The sequence below is a fragment of the Erpetoichthys calabaricus genome, chromosome 4 (genome assembly GCF_900747795.2).
Source record: "Erpetoichthys calabaricus chromosome 4, fErpCal1.3, whole genome shotgun sequence".
Lineage (NCBI taxonomy): Eukaryota > Metazoa > Chordata > Cladistia > Polypteriformes > Polypteridae > Erpetoichthys > Erpetoichthys calabaricus.
The window spans coordinates 331318174-331338940 of NC_041397.2; the positions used below are offsets into that span (position 1 = coordinate 331318174).

General features: G+C 42.8%; 1 protein-coding gene across 1 annotated transcript in view; it reads right to left on the bottom strand.

The window, feature by feature from the left end:
• The window catches only part of LOC127527613 (E3 ubiquitin/ISG15 ligase TRIM25-like), a 40723-nt gene extending 20436 nt beyond the window's left edge, over positions 1–20287 (bottom strand). Inside the window, exons 1-3 of the mRNA XM_051926731.1 lie at positions 20230–20287; positions 17967–18548; positions 6741–6836 (exon numbers count right to left, since the gene is read on the bottom strand). Coding sequence (XP_051782691.1) covers positions 6741–6836; positions 17967–18548 — 678 coding nt within the window. The 5' untranslated portion in view covers positions 20230–20287. The remainder of the gene's footprint in view (positions 1–6740; positions 6837–17966; positions 18549–20229) is intronic.
• Between the last annotated feature and the right edge of the window lie 480 nt (positions 20288–20767).

Below are 20767 nucleotides of genomic sequence, written 5' to 3' on the forward strand. Positions count from 1 at the left end.
TGAATGGAATCAGTTGTTAAAGAAACAATTCAGAAATACAGTTAGGTTCATAAATATTTGGACAGAGACCACTTTTTTCTCATTTTGGTTCTGTACATCACCACAATAATTTGAAATGAAACAACTCAGATGCAGTTGAAGTGCAAACTTTCAGCTTTAATTCAGTGGGGTGAACAAAACGATTGCATAAAAATGTGAGTCAACTAAAGCATTTTTTGAACACAATCCCTTCATTTCAGGGACTCAAAGTAATTGGACAATTGACTCAAAGGCTATTTCATGGGCAGGTGTGTGCAAGTCCGTCGTTATGTCCTTATCAATTAAGCAGATAAAAGGCCTGGAGTTGATTTGAGGTGTGGTGCTTGCATGTGGAAGATTTTGCTGTGAACAGACAACATGCGGTCAAAGGAGCTCTCCATGCAGGTGACAGAAGCCATCCTTAAGCTGCGAAAACAGAAAAAACCCATCCGAGAAATTGCTACAATATTACGAGTGACAAAATCTACAGTTTGGTACATCCTGAGAAAGAAAGCAAGCGCTGGTGAACTCAGCAACGCAAAAAGACCTGGGGCCTCATGTATAAACGGTGCGTACGCACAGAAATGTTGAGTACGAACCTTTCCACGCTCAAATCGCGATGTATAAAACCTAAACTTGGCGTAAAGCCACGCACATTTCCACGGTAACTCATATCTTGGCGTACGCAATTTCTCCGCTCGGTTTTGCAGACTGGCGGCACCCAGCGTCAAAGCAGTGCTACTGTTCCTGTGTGGTTACCCTTTCTTAGATCCACATCCACGGCGGCGGCTTTATCAAATACACTGAAATTAACCGCATATCATTCATAAATTTAATGCATCTGATTGTAATTAACCTGTAACAATATAATGGTCCACAGAATGGTCAAACTACTGTTCCTGTGTGCTCATCCTTTCTTTCTTAGCTCCACATTCCTGACGCGGCTTTATAAATACACTGAAATTAACTGCATATTGTTTATTAGTGTAATGCATCTGATTGTAATTAACCTGCTGCAATATAATGGGCCAGGGAATAGCCATAGTATTCCAAATACCAGAACTGCTTTAGCGTTGTTACTCTCACTGCAACTTCTTCTTCTTTTTGCTGCTCCCGTTAATGGTTGCCACTGCGGATCATCTTTTTCCATATTACTCTCACTGCACCACTCGGAATATTTATATCACTGTATCTGAGCGTGAATCACAGCAGTAGATGATCGGAAAGAGAATTATCGGTATACAGTTTCAAGTACACACTACCTCAACCACGGCAAAAAGCGTCAAAGCCTTTCCTGTACGGACCTCGCGTTTCAGAAACAGTTTCATCCCAAGAACTATAAACGCACTCAATCAGTCCATCAAGTGCTCCTTGTAGAACTGTTTGTACTTATAAGTACAATCACCTCACTGTAAACTTACACTACACTTATAATATTGCACAACATGCGCCACTTTATAAAGCGCGTATGATGACAATATCATTTTTAAGATGAAATGCAGCAAAATATGTTGCTTATAGAATACAGATAAAACTTTAACTTCATTTAAATAATCTGTATTGTTAATAATTAAACATGTGAGGACACAGTGCCGCAGCGTATAGCTAGTTCAAGGATAGCTCCTGCCTTGCGCTGTATTCTTGCTGGTGCTGACGTGACACTGGAAGGATAGACGAATAGAATAATTAAACATGTACTACGAAGATATTTCAATGTTCCTTAAAAGTTTTGAAGAGTCGGCGTTCTAAGCTTACAAATGGCTTAACGTCTATTACAGAGCTGATTGTGTGGCGATTGGAGAAAGAAAAGTATGGACAGGAATTGGAGGTTAGTACGTTTGAAAGAGACAGTACTTCTGTAATAAATTATTTCATCGAAGGTCGCACATGGCGCAGCAAGCCTCTTGCGTGAGATATGAACAATCACTGCGCCACCGTGTTCCCATGTTTAATAACATGCTTTAACTCCTATCATCATGAAAATGATATCACGTATACATCTCAGTATTTTAATTATTCAGAGAGCTGTAATATCACAAATGTAATGCATTCTGTGTCCTGTCGGAGAAAGAGAAAGAACGGAAGCACGTAGTGATTCACACACATAGAGCACATAGAAGATCAAATACAGAACAAAGACTTTAAAATAAACGATTTTAAGATGAAGTTTATGATGTTCTACTTTAATGGCAAAATAAACTACGTGATTAAAGTGGAAATTTCGAGATTAAAGTTGACATTTCATGCTTTTTTCCCACTGTGTGCCTATGTTTTTTGTCTGTACCCTAATAAGCTGTCATATGACACTCAGATGGTGGGCGAAGACTTGCTTTTTCACACCGACTTTGATAAGTGACAACTACTTTTTTATTTCGGACACTGTGCGACTTTGTGAACTTGAGCTTTCGAGTTTCTCCGACACTCTGTCACTCGATCAACTTCCTTTTGTTGATTATCCCACTGTTTAAACCAACAAATAGTACGTTTTTCCTTTGCCTCCACTTGGTATTCGCTGAAATTCTTATATTTTTCCCTGTGCTTTTCCCATTGTCTTTTCACAGAAGGCTATTTATAATGATTTGCATATTGAAAGAGGCGTAATTCTGGGAGGAGTTGGGGCGGGACAGAAGGCGCGTGCACGTGCGTAACTTTTCACGCTGATCGGGATTTATATAGTGGAAGAACGTGAAATTTTGCGTGCGCACAGATTCCTGCATCTGGATTTTTCTGTGCGTACGCACAATCCCGCTTTTGTGCTTACACCATGTTATAGTGTGAGTTCTACACACGGCGTTATACATGAGGCCCCTGGACATCCACAGAAGACAACAGTGGTGGATGATCGCAGAATCATTTCCATGGTGAAGAGAAACCCCTTCACAACAGCCAACCAAGTGAACAACACTCTCCAGGGGGTAGGCGGGCGTATCGATATCCAAGTCTACCATAAAGAGAAGACTTCATGAAAGTAAATACAGAGGGTGCACTGCAAGGTGCAAGCCACTCATAAGCCTCAAGAATAGAAAGGCTACATTGGACTTTACTAAAGAACATCTAAAAAAGCCAGCACAGTTCTGGAAAAACATTCTATGGACAGATGAAACCAAGATCAACCTCTACCAGAATGATGGCAAGAAAAAAGTATGGAGAAGGCGTGGAACAACTCATTATCCAAAGCATAGCACATCATCTGTAAAACAGGGTGGAGGGGGGCAGTGTGATGGCTGCCAGTGGCACTGGGACACTAGTGTTTATTGATGATGTGACACAGGACAGAAGCAGCCGAATGAATTCTGAGGTGTTCAGAGACATACTGTCTGCTCAAATCCAGCTATAAATACAGCAGTCAAATTGATTCATGATACAGATGGACAATGACCCAAAACATACAGCTAAAGCAACCCAGGAGTTTATTAAAGCAAAGAAGCGGAAAATTCTTGAATGGCCAAGCCAGTCACCTGATCTTAACCCAACTGAGCAGGCATTTCACTTGTTGAAGACTAAACTTCAGACAGAAAGGCCCACAAACAAACAGCAACTGAAAGCCGCTGCAGTAAAGGCCTGGCAGAGCATTCAAAAGGAGGAAACCCAACATCTGGTGATGTCCAGGAGATCAAGACTTCAGGCTGTCATTGTCAGCAAAGGGTTTTCAACCAAGTATTAGAAATGAACATTTGATTTCCAGTTATTTAATTTGTCCAATTACTTTTGAGCCCCTGAAATGAAGGGATTGTGTTCAGAAATTGCTTTAGTTGCCTCCCATTTTTATGCAATCGTTTTGTTCACCCCACTGAATTAAAGCTGAAAGTCTGCACTTCAACTGCATCGGAGTTGTTTCATTTCAAATTCATTGTGGTGATGTACAGAACCAAAATGAGAAAAAAGTTGTCTCTGTCCAAATATTTATGGACCTAACTGTAAATGTAAAGTGTCTGTGAGCAGTTGGCATGGGGTTAGAAGGGGAATTTCATGTTTTACTGTCAGTCAGTCAGTCAGTCAGTCAGTCAGTCAGTCATTCTCCAACCCTCTATATCCTAACACAGGGTGACGGGATCTGCTGGAGCCAATCCCAGCCAGCACAGGACGCAAGGCAGGAAACAAATCCCTGGGCAGGACACCAGCCCACCACAGATGTTTTACTGAGATGCAGCAATTCTTGGGTGGCACGGTGGCACAGTGGTAGTGCTGCTGCTTTGCAGTAAGGAGACCTGGGTTCGCTTCCCAGGTCCTTCCTGCTTGGAGTTTGCATGTTGTCTGCATGGGTTTCATCCCACAGTCCAAAGACATGCAGGTTATGTACATTGGCGATCCTAAATTACCACTAGTGTGTGCTGGGTGTGTGTGTGTGTGCCCTGTGGTTGGCTGGCACCCTGCCCAGGGTTTGTTTCCTACCCTTGTGCCCTGTGCTGGCTGGGATTGGCTCCAGAAGATCCCATGACCCTGTGTTAGGATAGAGCAGGTTGGATAATGACTGACTGACTGACTGACTGACTGACTGCAGCAATTCTATCAGAAATCAGCAAAAGCAGATGAGCACAGAGGCCTGAAGCATTCTGCTGTGTCATGATGGCTCGTCTCAGCTCATTTGTTGTTCCTCGACTGTCACATCAGCTCAGTTCGGCAGTCTCTTAATTGGACGGTTGAGTGACATGTCGTGTCCTGCCCATTTGTTCTCAACTGATGGTACGCCCCAGTGGTCTGGACCTGCTGTGTTTAATATAACTCTTTAATTAAAAACTTTTGTGCTGAATAAATTAGTTTGTTAAAGTTTAAGTGATGAGTTCTTCCAATGCTGGCTGAAAACATTCTCAAGAATTCCTTGGCAAGAAGCAACCCTGGATAGTGTGCCAGTCAAATAACAGGGCCAGCCACACATATCCATCATCACAAACTTGTTGGACAGATTTAGAGTCGCTGCCAATTAACAAACTCCTCAGGTCCCCTGGAGGAAAGCCCACAAATAACAGAAAGAAAACACAAACCGCACATATGGACACCAGATATGTGAGGCAGCAGAACTGACCAGAGACACGGACCCAGCAAGCTGGCGAAACGTCTTAGCAACAGCACACTTTCAAAGACAAAATAACAGTTTTACTAAGGAACCAGTGATATGTTTAGAATCTTTATGGTTCTTAATGTAAAATTTGAAAGACTTAAAAAATGACTAAAGAACAGCAGTCACCACAATCAAAACTGTATTCACTCAACTAGTGGCACACATTAAGCCAGTGGTTCTCAAATTGTGGGGCAGGCAAAGTAACATAAAGGGGGGCATGAAGATGTGAAAAAAAAAGAAAACAAGAATCGAAAATATGAAAAATACATCTTTTGAATCCAAAACGAATTAACTTAAACTACTACATTCTGATACTAGAACAATAAATATATCCAGCCATCCATCCATTTTCCAACCCGCTGAATCCGAACACAGGGTCACGGTGGTCTGCTGGAGCCAATCCCAGCCAACACAGGGCACAAGGCAGGAACCAATCCTGGGCAGGGTGCCAACCCACCGCAGGACACACACAAACACACCCACACACCAAGCACACACACTAGGGCCAATTTAGAATCGCCAATCCACCTAACCTGCATGTCTTTGGACTGTGGGAGGAAACCGGAGCGCCCGGAGGAAACCCAATAAATATAGAGTTAGATAAATGTCGATAAAAGTTAAGTAGGTATAATAAAATATGCATCTATGATATATCATTAATTAAAAATGAACAAATTGGTATTAGTGGGCTTCTTTCAAAAAAATGTTAGGGGGGGCGCAATTAAAACTGTTATGAAAACTTGGGTTGCAAATACTTAAAGGTTGGGAAATGCTACCTTAAGCTATGGAGTCAAACAAAGTTGTGACCCAAAAATTAACAAGAAAAGGCCAAAAAGGAACATTGGGCCCTCTGATCTGCTTCACAACATCAATACCAACCTGCACTTTTGAGTTAACTGGATGAAAATAAAAGTGCGACTGAAAATGCAAGGGTGGCACGCACGGTGGCGCAGTGGTAGCGCTGCTGCCTCACAGTTAGGAGAGACACTTGTCCCTAGTGTGTGTGTGCGTGTGTGTGTGTGTGTGTCCTGCCCAGAGTTCGCGCCCTGTGTTGGCTGGGAATGGCTCCAGTAGGCCCCCGTGACCGTGTGTTAGGATATATAATCCCTTGGGATTAATAAAGTAGTATCTATCTATCTATCTATCTATCTATCTATCTATCTATCTATCTATCTATCTATCTATCTATCTATCTATCTATCTATCTATCTATCTATTTTATAGTGCCTTTTCTATCTATCTATCTATCTATCTATCTATCTATTTTATAGTGCCTTTCACATCTATCTATCTATTATATAGTGCCTTCACATCTATCTATCTATCTATCTATCTATCTATCTATCTATCTATCTATCTATCTATCTATCTATCTATCTATCTATCTATCTATCTATCTATCTATCTATCTATCTATCTATCGCGGGTTGGACTATGACTGACTGACTGACTGAAAATGCAAAGGACGTCAGGGTCATACTGTCTGAATCACAAATGAACAAAACATGGAGGACAATGACATGCTATGTGGGACACATAATTAAACCTCTTCTGTCCTTTTCCTTTCCCTACATGTCATTACAAGTGAAGCTCTGCCAGCTCATCCAGTTTTCATTTATTTCTCCTCTCTCTGGTATGAAGTGTCTTCTGTAATTGCACTCACCTTCATCTGCTCCATCGCCCTCGTCATCTCCTGCAGGGTCTTCTCCCTCTCCTCAAGTCTCCTTGTGATTTCGATCCGAATCACCCCCAGCTGTTTCTGTTTGGACACATACGTGGTCTGATTAGATTTCACTTTCACTCACCGTCTGAAGATGAGTTAACTGCGCTCAGATAAACCTGACAGTAAACCAAACTGGCAACAAATGCAAATATAAAACTCTTTATAACGGAGGCCCAGAGAAAACAAACAACTTTTAAAATTTACTTCCAGAAATAAGACGACAAGTGAAAGTAACTGTGACGATGTGGGTTTGACTCCATGCTCCCATCTTCTGTCTGGGAGCCCTTAAACCCAACACCGTCGGTAATGCTACCAATGAGCTAGACAGTGAGGCAACAACAATGGAGCAAGACGATGGTGTATAGAAGTGCCAAGTGCTTCTATTTAAACAACAGAACAAAACAGTGTTCAAATTAAATAAAGTGCATTGATTCAAAAAGTCTTCATTAAATAAAGAATCCATAATACAAAAGTGAAAAGTGGAGGTTAAAACAATAGAAAAAAATCTTTAAAACAACAAGGTTAAAACCATGCAGAAAGCAGTCTTTTAAAACATTACAAGCCCGGTGTCTTCTACCTGGCGGCTCCCTTGCTTTTCCCATCTGGGCTTCTCAACAGGGGAGTCGCCCTACTTGCAGCTGACCTTCACTCTGCCTACTTCAGCTGTTCAGTTTGCCTCTCCGATCCCTGGCTCCGGTAGACTCCTCCTGACAGCGACTTGGGTTCCTCAACAACCAGGGCACCCACGCTGTGGAATACACTCCCCAAGTCCCGACTCCCACGGCCTTACGCAGAGAGTCATCCGCCTTCTGGTCATTCCCGCTCCATGATCACTCAGCGGGAGTGGCCACTGCTACTATTCCCTGTTCAGCTGCACGCGAGCCTGCACTCGCTCGCTGTCCCGCACCGGCTTTCTCTCTCTCACCACTGCTTCCTGCTTTCTTCCTGCAACCTCCGTTCCTTCTTTTTCCTTTCTTTTTCTCCTCTTAGCCAACTTGCACTTCTATTTATCAAGAGGGCATGGCAGCTGTGGCAAATCAGCAGCCCCCGGAACAATCACGGATGCGGACGGTTTTTCCCTTGTGCACTTAGGTGAGAAACGCCACATCGCGAATCGCCCTGAGAGCCGCTTCAGCCACACAACCACCACGTCCCCTCACTAAGCCGCGAGCGCGGTGCTTTTTTATTTAAAACTATCCTTTGATGGGAGCTGTGGACCCGCTATACCACAGTAACTCCAATTTCAGTTACAGTGCATCCGGACAGTATTCCCAGCGCTTCATCACTTTTTCCACATTTTGTTATGTTACAGCCTTATTCCACAATGGATTAAATTCATTTTTTTCCTCAGAATTCTACATACAACACCCCATAATGACAACGTGAAAAAAGTTTACTTGAGATTTTTGCAAATTTATTAAAAATAAAAACATTGAGAAAGCACATGTACATAAGTATTCACAGCCTTTGTCATGAAGCTCAGAATTAAGTTCAGGTTCATCCTGTTTCCCCTGATCATCCTTGAGATGTTTCTGCAGCTTCATTGGAGTCCACCTGTGGTAAATTCAGTTGACTGGACATGATTTGGAAAGGCACACACCTGTCTATATAAGGTCCTACAGTTGACAGTTCACGTCAGAGCACAAACCAAGCATGAAGTCAAAGGAATTGTCTGTAGACCTCTGAGACAGGATTGTCTCGAGGCACAAATCTGGGGAAGGTTGCAGAAAAATTTCTGCTGCTTTGAAGGTCCCAATGAGCACAGTGGCCTCCATCATCTGTAAGTGGAAGAAGTTCAAAACCACCAGGACTCTTCCTAGAGCTGGCCGGCCATCTAAACTGAGCGTTCGGGTGAGAAGGGCCTTAGTCAGGGAGGAGACCAAGAACCCGATGGTCACTCTGTCAGAGCTCCAGAGGTCCTCTGTGGAGAGAGGAGAACATTCCAGAAGGACAACCATCTCTGCAGCAATCCACCAATCAGGCTTGTATGGTTGAGTGGCCAGACGAAAGCCACTCCTTAGTAAAAGGCACATGGCAGCCCGCCTGAAGTTTGCCAAAAGGCACCTGAAGGACTCTCAGACCATGAGAATGAAAATTCTCTGGTCTGATGAGACAAAGACTGAACTCTTTGGTGTGAATGCCAGGAGTCACGTTAGGAGGAAACCTGGCACCATCCTTACAGTGAAGCATGGTGGTGGCAGCATCATGCTGTGGGGATGTTTTTCAGCGGCAGGAACTGGGAGACTAGTCAGGATAAAGGGAAAGATGCAATGTACAGAGACATTCTGGATGAAAACCTGCTCCAGAGCGCTCTTGACCTCAGACTGGGGCGACGGTTCATCTTTCAGTAGGACAACGACCCTAAGCACACAGCCAAGATATCAAAGGAGTGGCTTCAGGACAACTCTGTGAATGTCCTTGAATGGCCGAGCCAGGTCCCAGACTTGAATCCGATTGAACATCTCTGGAGAGATCTTAAAATGGCTATGCACCGACGCTTCCCATCCAACCTGATGGAGCTTGAGAGGTGCTGAAAAGAGGAATGGGCCAAACTGGCCAAGGATAGGTGTGCCAAGCTTGTGGCATCATATTCAAAAAGACTTGAGGCTGGAATTGCTGCCAAAGGGGCATCGACAAAGTATTGAGCAAAGGCTGTGAATACTTATGGACATGGGATTTCTCAGTTTTTTTATTTTTAATAAATTTGCAAAAACCTCAAGTAAACTTTTTTTCACGTTGTCATTATGGGGTGTTGTGTGCAGAATTTTGAGGAAAAAACCGAATTTAATCCATTTTGGAATAAGGCTGTAACATAACAAAATGTGGAAAAAGTGATGTGCTGTGAATACTTTCCGGATGCACTGTATGAAGATGAGGAAACAAATTACTAAATGGTGGGCTGCTTTAGGTCATGAAAGGAGGCCACATTCAGGCTCAATTGGTAGCGATGGCCAAAGGGACGGCTGTGGAAGCACTGAGGACTAAATAGGCAACTGAGATGGTCAATAAAGAAGAGTTAGGACAAGCTGGGGGGCTACAGACAAGGGAGCAAATCAGTCAGTGGTATACAACCAGGTCATGAAGGAAACGCCAAGGGATAAGAGAGCCTGCTAGAGATGTGGAGGAGAGCTCAGTGCAGCAGAAGGACATTTCATAAACCCAAAAATGCCCTTCTATAGCGGTGGACTCCAAAGGGTTACGCTGACACACAGGTTTGCTCCAGTGACAGATATGGTGTTTGATGTTCTTGTTTCAGAGGTGGATGTCCACCTTACACACCTGGGTAGGCTGCTGATCAGAGTTTTCATGGATCCAGTTTTCATTATCCAGGTCTGAACAAGTGACAGAGGTAAAGGCATGCAGACAGTGGTGCAAGAACAATATTAAGAGTGAGGAGGTAAAATTAGGGGCAAAACAGACAAGGTGGTCTTATCAGACGTTCTTCTGTCTGTGCTACATATGTCAGACCAGGTAAGACTGAGGAGTTGAGAAAGCTTAACATGAAGGTCAAACTTGTATAGTCATAGAAATACCAAATGAGTAGGAAATGAAAAGAGGAACATACAGGAAGACAACAATTCAAAAGTACTGGAGAAACAAAATCAAATTAAAAAGACAATAAAGATACCAAACAAAACACGTAAAAATATGCTGACCAAAATGCTAAATACCAGAGAAAACCCCAAAAGCATCACATTCAAGCAAATATTACATTGAATAAATAGCCAGAATGTCTTTTGGAAATTCAACATGGCTGGACACGAGCCACAAAAAGGCCTAAAGACAAACTCTTAGACAGGTCTGGTTTGTCCCTAAGACTCCAGAAAGTGTCACTGCCGTGGAAAACATCCTGCATTGTTTCTGTTCTAAAGAAGGCAAACGCCTCTCCACCTAATGACTACAGACCGATGGCACTAACTTCTGACATCGTGATGACTTTTTAGAGGCTGGTCACAGACTATAGGAATCCTCTTATGGGTGACCACCTGGACCCACTGCAGTTTGTCTAACAGACAAAAATTGGAGTGGAGGACGCCAATTAATTATCTGCTCCACAAGGCTTACCCAGGAGCACTCTGAGGATTCTGTGTTTTGATTTCTAGAGTACCTTCAATACCAACCAGCCATCTCTGTTAAGGGGTCAGCTCACCGATATGCAGGCGGACCACAGTTTGGGTGACTCAAGGACTGTGAGAGCAATACTGGAGCACCACAAGGAACCTCTGTTAAGGGGTCAGCTCACCGATATGCAGGCGGACCACAGTTTGGGTGACTCAAGGACTGTGAGAGCAATACTGGAGCACCACAAGGAACCTCTGTTAAGGGGTCAGCTCACCGATATGCAGGCGGACCACAGTTTGGGTGACTCAAGGACTGTGAGAGCAATACTGGAGCACCACAAGGAACGGGCCTGTCTGCTTTACTCTTCACTCTGTGCACCTCACACTAGAAATAGAACAGCAGGTCAGGTCACTTGCAAAAAGTCTCAGATGATTCTGAACTTATGGGGTGTGTTGAGAAGGGGATGCGACAGAGGAGGGGAGTCAGGGGGAGAAGTTTGTATCTTAGATTATGAAGAATTGTCAGCAGCTTAACATCAGCAAAACCAAGGAACTGGTGATTGACTTTCACTGCACCAGAGAGCTTCTGCTCTGGTCATTATTCAAGGAGAGGTGCAGAGGTGGCCCAGTCCTACAAGTACTTGGGGGTCCACATCAATGGCAGGTTGGACTGGTCTCAGAACACAGAGGAACTAGAGAAGAAAAAGCTAAGCAGAGTCCTTCTTCCTTAAAGACTGTGTTCCTTAAATGTCGAAAGTGACAATCTTTGACATATTCTACAACTCTGTGATGGTCAGTGTGGTATGCTAAGCAGTAACATCACTTCAAGAGAGGCTCACTGAATCAACAATCTGGTTCAGTTATAGGACACACTCTGGACCCCTGGAGGGCATAGAGGATTAGAGAATTTAGACAAACTGAGTGCCATTATGAACAACGCTGCAAATCTTCTCTCTGACACATCAACACTGAGGACTTTCAGCCAACAAAATCTTCAGCAGAAGTGTGTCAAAGGGCTCCTTTATACCAACAGTAATACACAATGATCAGGCCTTCATTTGTGTGGCTTATTCCTGTTGTGTTATATTTCTATATTTTTAGAGTTTGTCTGAAAGCTAAATTTCCCATTGGAACACATGAGGTGCTAACTACCTGCCTACCTACTTACCAGCTATTATATAGTGCCTTTCACCATCCATCCATCCATCCATCCATCCATCCATCCATCCATCCATCCATCCATCCATCTATCATCCATCATCCATCCATCATCCATCCATCCATCTATCTATCTATCTATCTATCTATCTATCTATCTATCTATCTATCTATCTATCTATCTATTGATGCACCATAGGGCTGTTTTGCACCCTTCTCTCTTTTTCCACATAAAAAATATTTTATTTGTTTTTCAGAGCAGGATTTACATTGTTTGCATTTATGTTAATCTGCTCTTAACGTTGGGGACTTTCAAAACTCAGAAATAAGTGGACAGGACTGGCGAGTTTTGTTGGGCTGAATGGCCTGTTCTCATCTAGAGTGTTCTAACGTTGTAATGTTCTAATGCCAACATGTACTGTGACATACTGAAGCACAGCATGATCCCCTCCCTTCGGAAACTGGGCCGCAGGGCGGTATTCCAACATGACAACGACCCCAAACACACCTCCAAGACCACCACTGCCTTGCTAAAGAAACTGAGGGTAAAGGTGCTGGACTGGCCAAGCATGTCTCCAGACCTAAACCCTATTGAGCAAACAGAAGGTGGAGGAGCGCCAGGTCTCTAACATCCACCAGCTCCGTGATGTTGTCATGGAGGAGTGGAAGAGGATTCAAGTGGCAACCTGTGAAGCTCGTGTGAACTCCATGGCCAAGAGAGTTAAGGCAGTGCTGGAAAATAATGGTGGCCACACAAAATATTGACACTTTGGGCACAATTTGGACATTTTTCACTTAGCAGTGTACTCACTTTTGTTGCCAGCGGTTTAGACATTAATGGCTGTGTGTTGAGTTATTTTGAGGGGACAGCAAATTTACTGTTAAACAAGCTGTACACGGACTACTTTACATTGTATCAAAGTGTCATATCTTTAGTGTTGTCCCATGAAAAGATATAATAAAATATTTACAAAAATGGGAGGGGTGTACTGACTTTTGTGAGATACTGTAAATAAAATGTATTAATATTATTATTATTATTATTATTATTATTAAGATGGCAGTCTAACGCATGGCCCACTCATTCACATACTGGGGCCAATTATGAGTCATAAATCAACTTAACCTGCCTTTATTTTTGTAACAGGAGGTCAAATTCTCCGTACAGGGAGAACATGCAGAGTTCCCATATACAACAGTTAGGTGTGGTAGTAAAACTCGGGTTGCTGGATCTTTAAAGCAGCAAGACCACCCAGCAAGCACCAATGCTGCCCAACTGATCAGCAAAATAAATCCATCTGTTCATCCATGTATTCACTTTAAAATGCCTCAATACAGTTCAGGAGCAAAGGTGCAGGAGCCTACCCTCGCAGCATGGCAAGCAGGGCAGCAACCAAACCCACATGGGATGCCTGTCAATACCAGGATGTATTCTCTCACACACACACACATTGGAAAAGATCAGAGTTTCTGATTAATGTAATCTACACAGCTGTGTCACGTGATGACATGTCATTTTGTGACTTGCTTAATCCAGACCAGGGTCTCATATAGAGCTGGCATAGGACACAAGGCAGGAACAAGCCCTGGACAGCATGCCAGTCCATCGCAGGGCAAACACACACACACACAAAAGGCCCAGTTTAGCATCACCAGTTCACCTAACTTGCATGTCTTTGCACAGTGGGAGGAAACTGGCGCACCTGGAGGACACCCACACAGACAAGGGAAGAACATGCAAATGGCACACCTGGTCAATGTACTGTGAGGCAGCAGTGCTACAACTATGCCATCATGCCACCCTGTGTCACATGAAGTGACAGCAAAATTCCATAATGTTGTGAAAAATATACAAAGACATGGAGACAATGACAACTTTATTTCTTTTGCACACCTAATACTGTAGTACTAGGGTGTTGTACCGTGTTAGCCATTATGAATGTAGTGAGAAGTCAAACAAAATGTCACCTTTAATTGACAAACTGAGCAGATTACAATGTGCCAGCTTTCAAGGCAACTCAGGCCCCTTCTTCCTGTTGCCAGGACATTATAAATACGTGTCACACATACGTCACATCACATTACATTACATCCTGCCTGAAGAAGGGGCCTGAGTTGCCCTTCCATATTGTAATCTGCTCAGTTAGCCACTATGAGGGGTCACTTTGCTTGACTTCTCACTACACACCTAATACTGCAAGTTAAAATAAAGTCGTTTGATGCTCTACAGTTTAGTCTCCACATTAACATTCTAAGAATTAAAATCTTCTGATTATAATCACTGTCTCTACTAAAGGCCTTTGTTTCATGTTGGCTTTGAGAAATTCTCTCCATGATGACTGCCATTTTAGAAGGCCTCAATATCAGGCCATTTTATCCATCCATCCATCCATTTTCCAACCCGCTGAATCCAAACACAGGGTCACTGGAGCCAATCCCAGACAACACAGGGCACAAGGCAGGAACCAATCCCGGGCAGGGTGCCAACCCAACGCAGGACACACACAAACACACCAAGCACACACTAGGGCCAATTTAGAATGCCAATCCACCTAACCTGCATGTCTTTGGACTGTGGGAGGAAACCCACGCAGACACGGGGAGAACATGCAAACTCTACGCAGGGAGGGCCGGGAAACGAATCCGGGTCCCCAGGTCTCCCAACTGTGAGGCAGCAGCGCTACCCACTGCGCCACCATGCCGCCAGGCCATTTTATGTTTGCTATTATTTTATTAAATGTAAAAAGTCTTGCTAAGATGCAATTGTCATTCTATACAAAACACAATATTATTTAAGTAACGCTACATGTTGTTTATATGTTAAAATGATTTTAATTGCTAAAAATAAAATATAACATGAATGTAAATCCTTATTTTCTATTTATCGAGTGGAGTCTAAATGATTGTGTCGCACATGCAGATCTGCTTGTTGTATTTCAGAAGGTTTATGATGTCATATTGTATTTAAATTCTCTAACATGAGCAGCAGTAAAATAAGAATGCTTAGTAACGTCAATTCTAACCCACGGTTAAAGCACAAAACTCAAATAAGCAACACATTAAAATGCTTACCTGAATGCTGTCAATAATGAGAGTAAAATAAATCAATTGTAATAATATGTAGCTAAGCATAATTATGAAATTACAGCAATAACAGAAACCTGATGGGGGGGATGAGCAGGACATGGAGGGGCAGACGTTTAACAGGAAGGACAGACAGAACTGTACAGGGGGGCTGATTTTGTCAAACAGAATTTAAACTCAAGGCCTCTTCATTTGGACGATGAGCCCACCTTAGTGAGGACGTCTGGATTTGTCTGGAAAGCATTCAGGGATGAGAACTTATTTTAGGAGTGTGTTGTAGAAATGCAGTCACCATTTTCATTTACTAATATAAACTAACTAACTAACGTAATCAGTGACTGTTTAATAAGCCATCAGTGAGGGGGGAGCCTGTCTGCAGTTTGTAATAATCAGATTGAATTGAGGGTGTGCATGTGATTGGACCACTGGGGTCAGGTGACCAGCATATCATACAATTCTCAGTGTTTTGGAAGAGCAAAGAGAAACAGATGTGGCAGAGCATGAAAGGAATAAACTGGAATAAGCGTTTAGGTGTGAAGACAGAGAGCAAAGAGCAGTGGAGCCGCTTTAAAAACATTTACACACGACGCAGGACAAGTTCATCCCAAAATGTGGAATTAGAAAATAGCAAATGCTTTGCTGTTTTTAAAAACAATCTTTGTGTTATATGGTCTGGGAGTGTCATCACTTCATGTGTAAATCACATCAAAAGATGCATCTCTATTCAAATTCAAGAAAAATTCAGCATTTTATCTAATGCATTGTGAATCATTATTAGTGTATATGCTTTATGGAATGCTTAAATTATTTTGTCCTGCTTATTCCCTCCCACTCAGCATCAAAAGCACCAGAACTCGTCCATTCAGCAGTCACAGACAGGGCAGCCAGACGACACCTGCAGTCAGGTGTGCTGTTCCAGTTTGAAGGGACACTTAAAATGACCGGCATGTCACAGCAGTATGGTACAAAAAGCCATACAGACAAATGGGGGACATGAAAACATGACAGAGACAGACCTGCAAATCAAATAACTGCAAACTTTCAGGAATAAATGGTCAAAGTGGGCCAATAAGTGGGCTCTGAGGCTAGAGATCTGCACTGGCAATCGGAAGGTTGGGAAGGTTGGGTTGGCAATCAGAATAGGGACTCTGCTCTGTTGGGCCCTTGAGCAAGGCCCTTAACCTGCAATTGCTGAGCGCTGTGAGTAGTGAGAAAAGCGCTATAGAAATGCAAAGAATTATTGAATTATTAACAGCTCATCAGAGTGCTGGACCACAACAATAGTGTTTGGCCAGTGCTCTGTGATATTCTTCTAGCGTTTTTGTCTTTTGATTATATTGATTTTTCTAAAAAAAACATCACATTGACAGGGAAGGCTGTGGCCTGTGAGTTTCTTTTAAGTACAGTAACAAGTAAAAGAACTCAGTTGGTAGTGAGACCCTCATAATGCCTGCTTCCACTCTCACAGGGGGCTTGCTTCTCACAGTCCAATGTCAGCTGGGCAACCCTGTGCAGTTCTGTCATTTAATCTACTGTCACTATGCCTTATAATACGATGAAAAAGATTAAAATTTATGATCTACTTCTGAATAAACGTGCAGCAACAATGCAGGACTGAGTACAACTACACAACAGACCTAAAGGACTAATGTGAGCAAAACAAAAATATTCAAACTTTAAATGAACAAACATCATATTGAGTACTGTACAGGCATACAGAATACATTATATAAAAATACTAACAGCAGGATGAAAAACATAAATCAAAATACATATTACCAGTTATCAGAGCGCTTTAATCTAATGCTATACTGGGTGAATGCATCGTTAAGGTTTATTAATAGCACCAGTCCATTGATTATATGAGACATCTCTGTCCAGTGTGAGGGCATTGGGAGCTGCAGCCTACGGTGGGGACAATGGGCTTAAAATAAATGTATAGGAGTGTTAGGAGGGGGGCTGACAACAAACCTGTACAGCCAAACATTTGATTAAATGTCACCATTTCAGGGTACAAAAAGGCCCATTTTTGGCATTTTACAAAAGTGCCCTGAAAGTTATAGATGTGCCCTAAAAGTTATCATATAGTGCCTTTCACATCTATCTATCTATCTATCTATCTATCTATCTATCTATCTATCTATCTATCTATCTATCTATCTATCTATCTATCTATCTATCTATCTATCTATCTATCTATCTATCTAATATATAGTGCCTTTCACTATCTATCTATCTATCTATCTATCTATCTATCTATCTATCTATCTATCTATCTATCTATCTAATATATAGTGCCTTTCACTATCTATCTATCTATCTATCTATCTATCTATCTATCTATCTATCTATCTATCTATCTATCTATCTATCTATCTATCTATCTAATATATAGTGCCTTTCACTATCTATCTATCTATCTATCTATCTATCTATCTATCTATCTATCTATCTACTATCTACTATCTATCTATCTATCTGTCTGTCTGTCTGTCTGTCTGTCTGTCTGTCTGTCTGTCTGTCCATGTCTTTCACGTCTGTTTGTCTTGCAGTGCCTTTCTATCTCTTTGTGAAGGACTCTGCCACATCCACAGTTATAATGTGTAAAGCTCCAAATTGTACGTCACGCACACATTTCACTCATCTCTGGCTTTCCAAAGCGTTCCTGGCTAAAGGCTGTATGTAATGTTGAACGCCGCCATCAGACACATCACGTCTTGTGCCCGGTCTCATGAGGACAGACCCCAGCTCCCTAACATGATAGTCTCCTCAAATGAATGTTTAGATGTTTCTATCAAACTACTTTTTGAAATGCCTTTTCTCGTTTGCTTATTATTTTCATTAAAAACTAAACTGCACTCACCTGCTTTTCTTTTCTTTCATTCTCAAGCTCGACCATTGTATGCCCATTGTGCCCGCTCACCACACACATCACACAGATGCAGGTCTGATCAGTTTTACAAAATAAGTCCAGACTCCTGTTATGTTTCACACAGAGCTTCTCCTTCAGATTTCTAACTGGGTCGGTCAGCTTGTGGTCCTTCCAGGCCGCTATCTCAAAGTGAGGCTGCAGGTGAGTCTGACAGAAGGAGGCCATGCAGGTTAGACAGGACTTCATCGCTCTGGACTTGTTCCCAGTACAGATGTCACACTCCACGTCTCCAGGGTCAACATAATTCTGAGATGAGTGAGGACTGATTCTCGGCTTCTTTATTTTCTTGACCAGCTCATTCAGCACGGTGTTCCTGTGAAGTTCAGGCCTTGTGGTGAAGGTTCTTCTGCACTGAGGACATCTGCACAGTTGGCTTAGATCCCAGTAGTCAGTGAGGCACTTCAGACAGAAACTGTGACCACAGAGGATGGAGACAGGGTCACTCAGGGTGTCCAGACACACCGGGCAGGTGATCTCGTCCTGTAATCCAAACAGCTGGGCTTCGGCCATCATCTGTCAGAGAGAATCAGTCAGATTTAAAGTGACACCTCAGAGCAGACAGAGAGGACATCTGAGGAGACAAACGTTAGGAACACAACTCTGTGCCTGTTATTGCAATTTAGTTTAATGAGATGTGCATTGTGCCGAGTACCAGGTGGTCCTCAGCAGATTGAGACAGAAGCTCTTTTTAGTGAGAGGGGTCCGTGATGGTGGGTGTTGGTGGTGATGCGGGATGTCAGTGGGGAGTCCAGCTGGTTGCTCATTATGTTCAGCTCAGCTGTTCTCCATTGACAATCCACAGGTTGATGGTCGTTGGATTAAAGGAGCCCGGGCAGAAAGCCGAGGGGGGTCTTTGCCAGCTGTGAAAGCCCGATGTGGTGAACCAGGGAGACGGCTGGAGAAAGATGATTTATTTGGATTATTTATTTATTGCTGTGCACTGCACTTCTGCACTTTGGGGCTATGGTGGTGTGATGGCGAGTACCTGCATGACTGCCTTACGTTTGATTCTTGCTCACATATTTACTTTTTTTTCCTTCATGAATATATTAACCTGCGGTGGGTTGGCACCCTGCCCAGGATTGGTTCCCTGCCTTGTGCCCTGTGTTGGCTGGGATTGGCTCCAGCAGACCCCCGTGACCCTGTGTTCGGATTCAGCGGGTTGGAAAATGGATGGATGGATGGATATATTAAGAACAGTTACACTTTAAATGCATCAGCATTAATGGTAATAAAGTTTGGAATTTCTTTTTATCTCTACACTTTCAAAATTCCTCTAGTGGCTTGGAAACCCGGCTAATAAAACTTCTAAAGCCGACTACAAACTCATCAGTTATGGAGGCGTCAGGTGTGTAAAAGTGTCTACTCAGTCTGACTCTCTGTCAAGTTTGAATATTCTACTCGACGCGCTCCACACCACTGACCCAACTGGTGCCCCTGATGTGGATCTGACCCTAAAATCTCAGCGATTACTCCAGCGTCATATCCATATTTAGAGGTCATAAGTCTACAGCTTTTGGTGGGGGAGGTCAATGCCCACCTGGCTTAGTGGCACAGGACATTCACAATTCATCCTAACTCTGTGTTTACTTCATACTCTTTTGTTCTCTCAGTATTGTTTCTAATTTTTACACATCACACCTTATGACCTCACTCCAGCACTCACATTCTCATCTTTCATTCTCCTGTTTACAGCAAAATGTGGTGTCTCAGAAACAGAGGGAAAAGAGAAGTAAGAGAGAGAGTGAAGTAGAGGAAGAAAAGAGTGGAAAGCAACAAGAGCACAGAACAAAAGAAAAAAGGCAAATGAAAGTGGGCCAGCACTTGTGTGACCCCCCTCCTTATATACACACACACGGTCACACCAGCAGGGGACATGAAGTGCCAAAGACACTCATTAGGATGATCACATCAAAATCTCCTCACCGCTCACACGTTCAGAAGACAACTGAAGCTTCAGTAACTGAATAGAAAAAAAGAAAAATGGCTGCTGTTAAGAAGGCCTTTGCAACCTCAGAGCCTTTCACTGTCCACTAATTAACAAAACAGTGTGGTCCAAATGTGACACAAAGTGACATTCACTTAATAATATACAAAGCAGACCGCTGATCCACCACTCAGTGCCCCGCATACCCACTGCTATGTAACACACTGGGCTCACTGGTGTGAAAAGACTTGTGGAAGACTTACTTACCAGCTCTCACTTCACGTCTTGGTTTCTTCCTCTTCACCACAGATGGTCTTCAGGTCCTCCTAGTCAAGAGAAGTCAGGTGTGTGGAGTTCAGCTGGAAAGCCCACCAAGAATGAACAGAACAACCTGTGCTGAGTGTCTTTGTCTTTGAAGGCTTCAATCATCAGTCATCAAGTGCCTGGGGGTCTCTTTGTGTTTTTGTGTCCAAGCACAACTTGTAGCAGAGTTTGACTTTCCTGAGGCTTCAGTCCTACATGAAGAGTTACAGTGGAGGACACTGCCACTTCTGTCACAGGGCCTGCCTTATTATGGGAGATATTTTCTGCAACAATGGAAATGAAAACTGAAATTCTAAAATGAAAATGCAGTCTTGCTTTTGCAATTTAATTTTCAAAGTCTATGTGCAAGAATGCTGCAAAAATTAAAAACAGAATGACATAACAGCAGTTGCAATTTCATTTTCAGCCTGAACAGCAATGAAGTGGCAAAAAGGAAAAATAAAAATGCAAATAAGCACATGCTGCTCATTCAATATTTCAT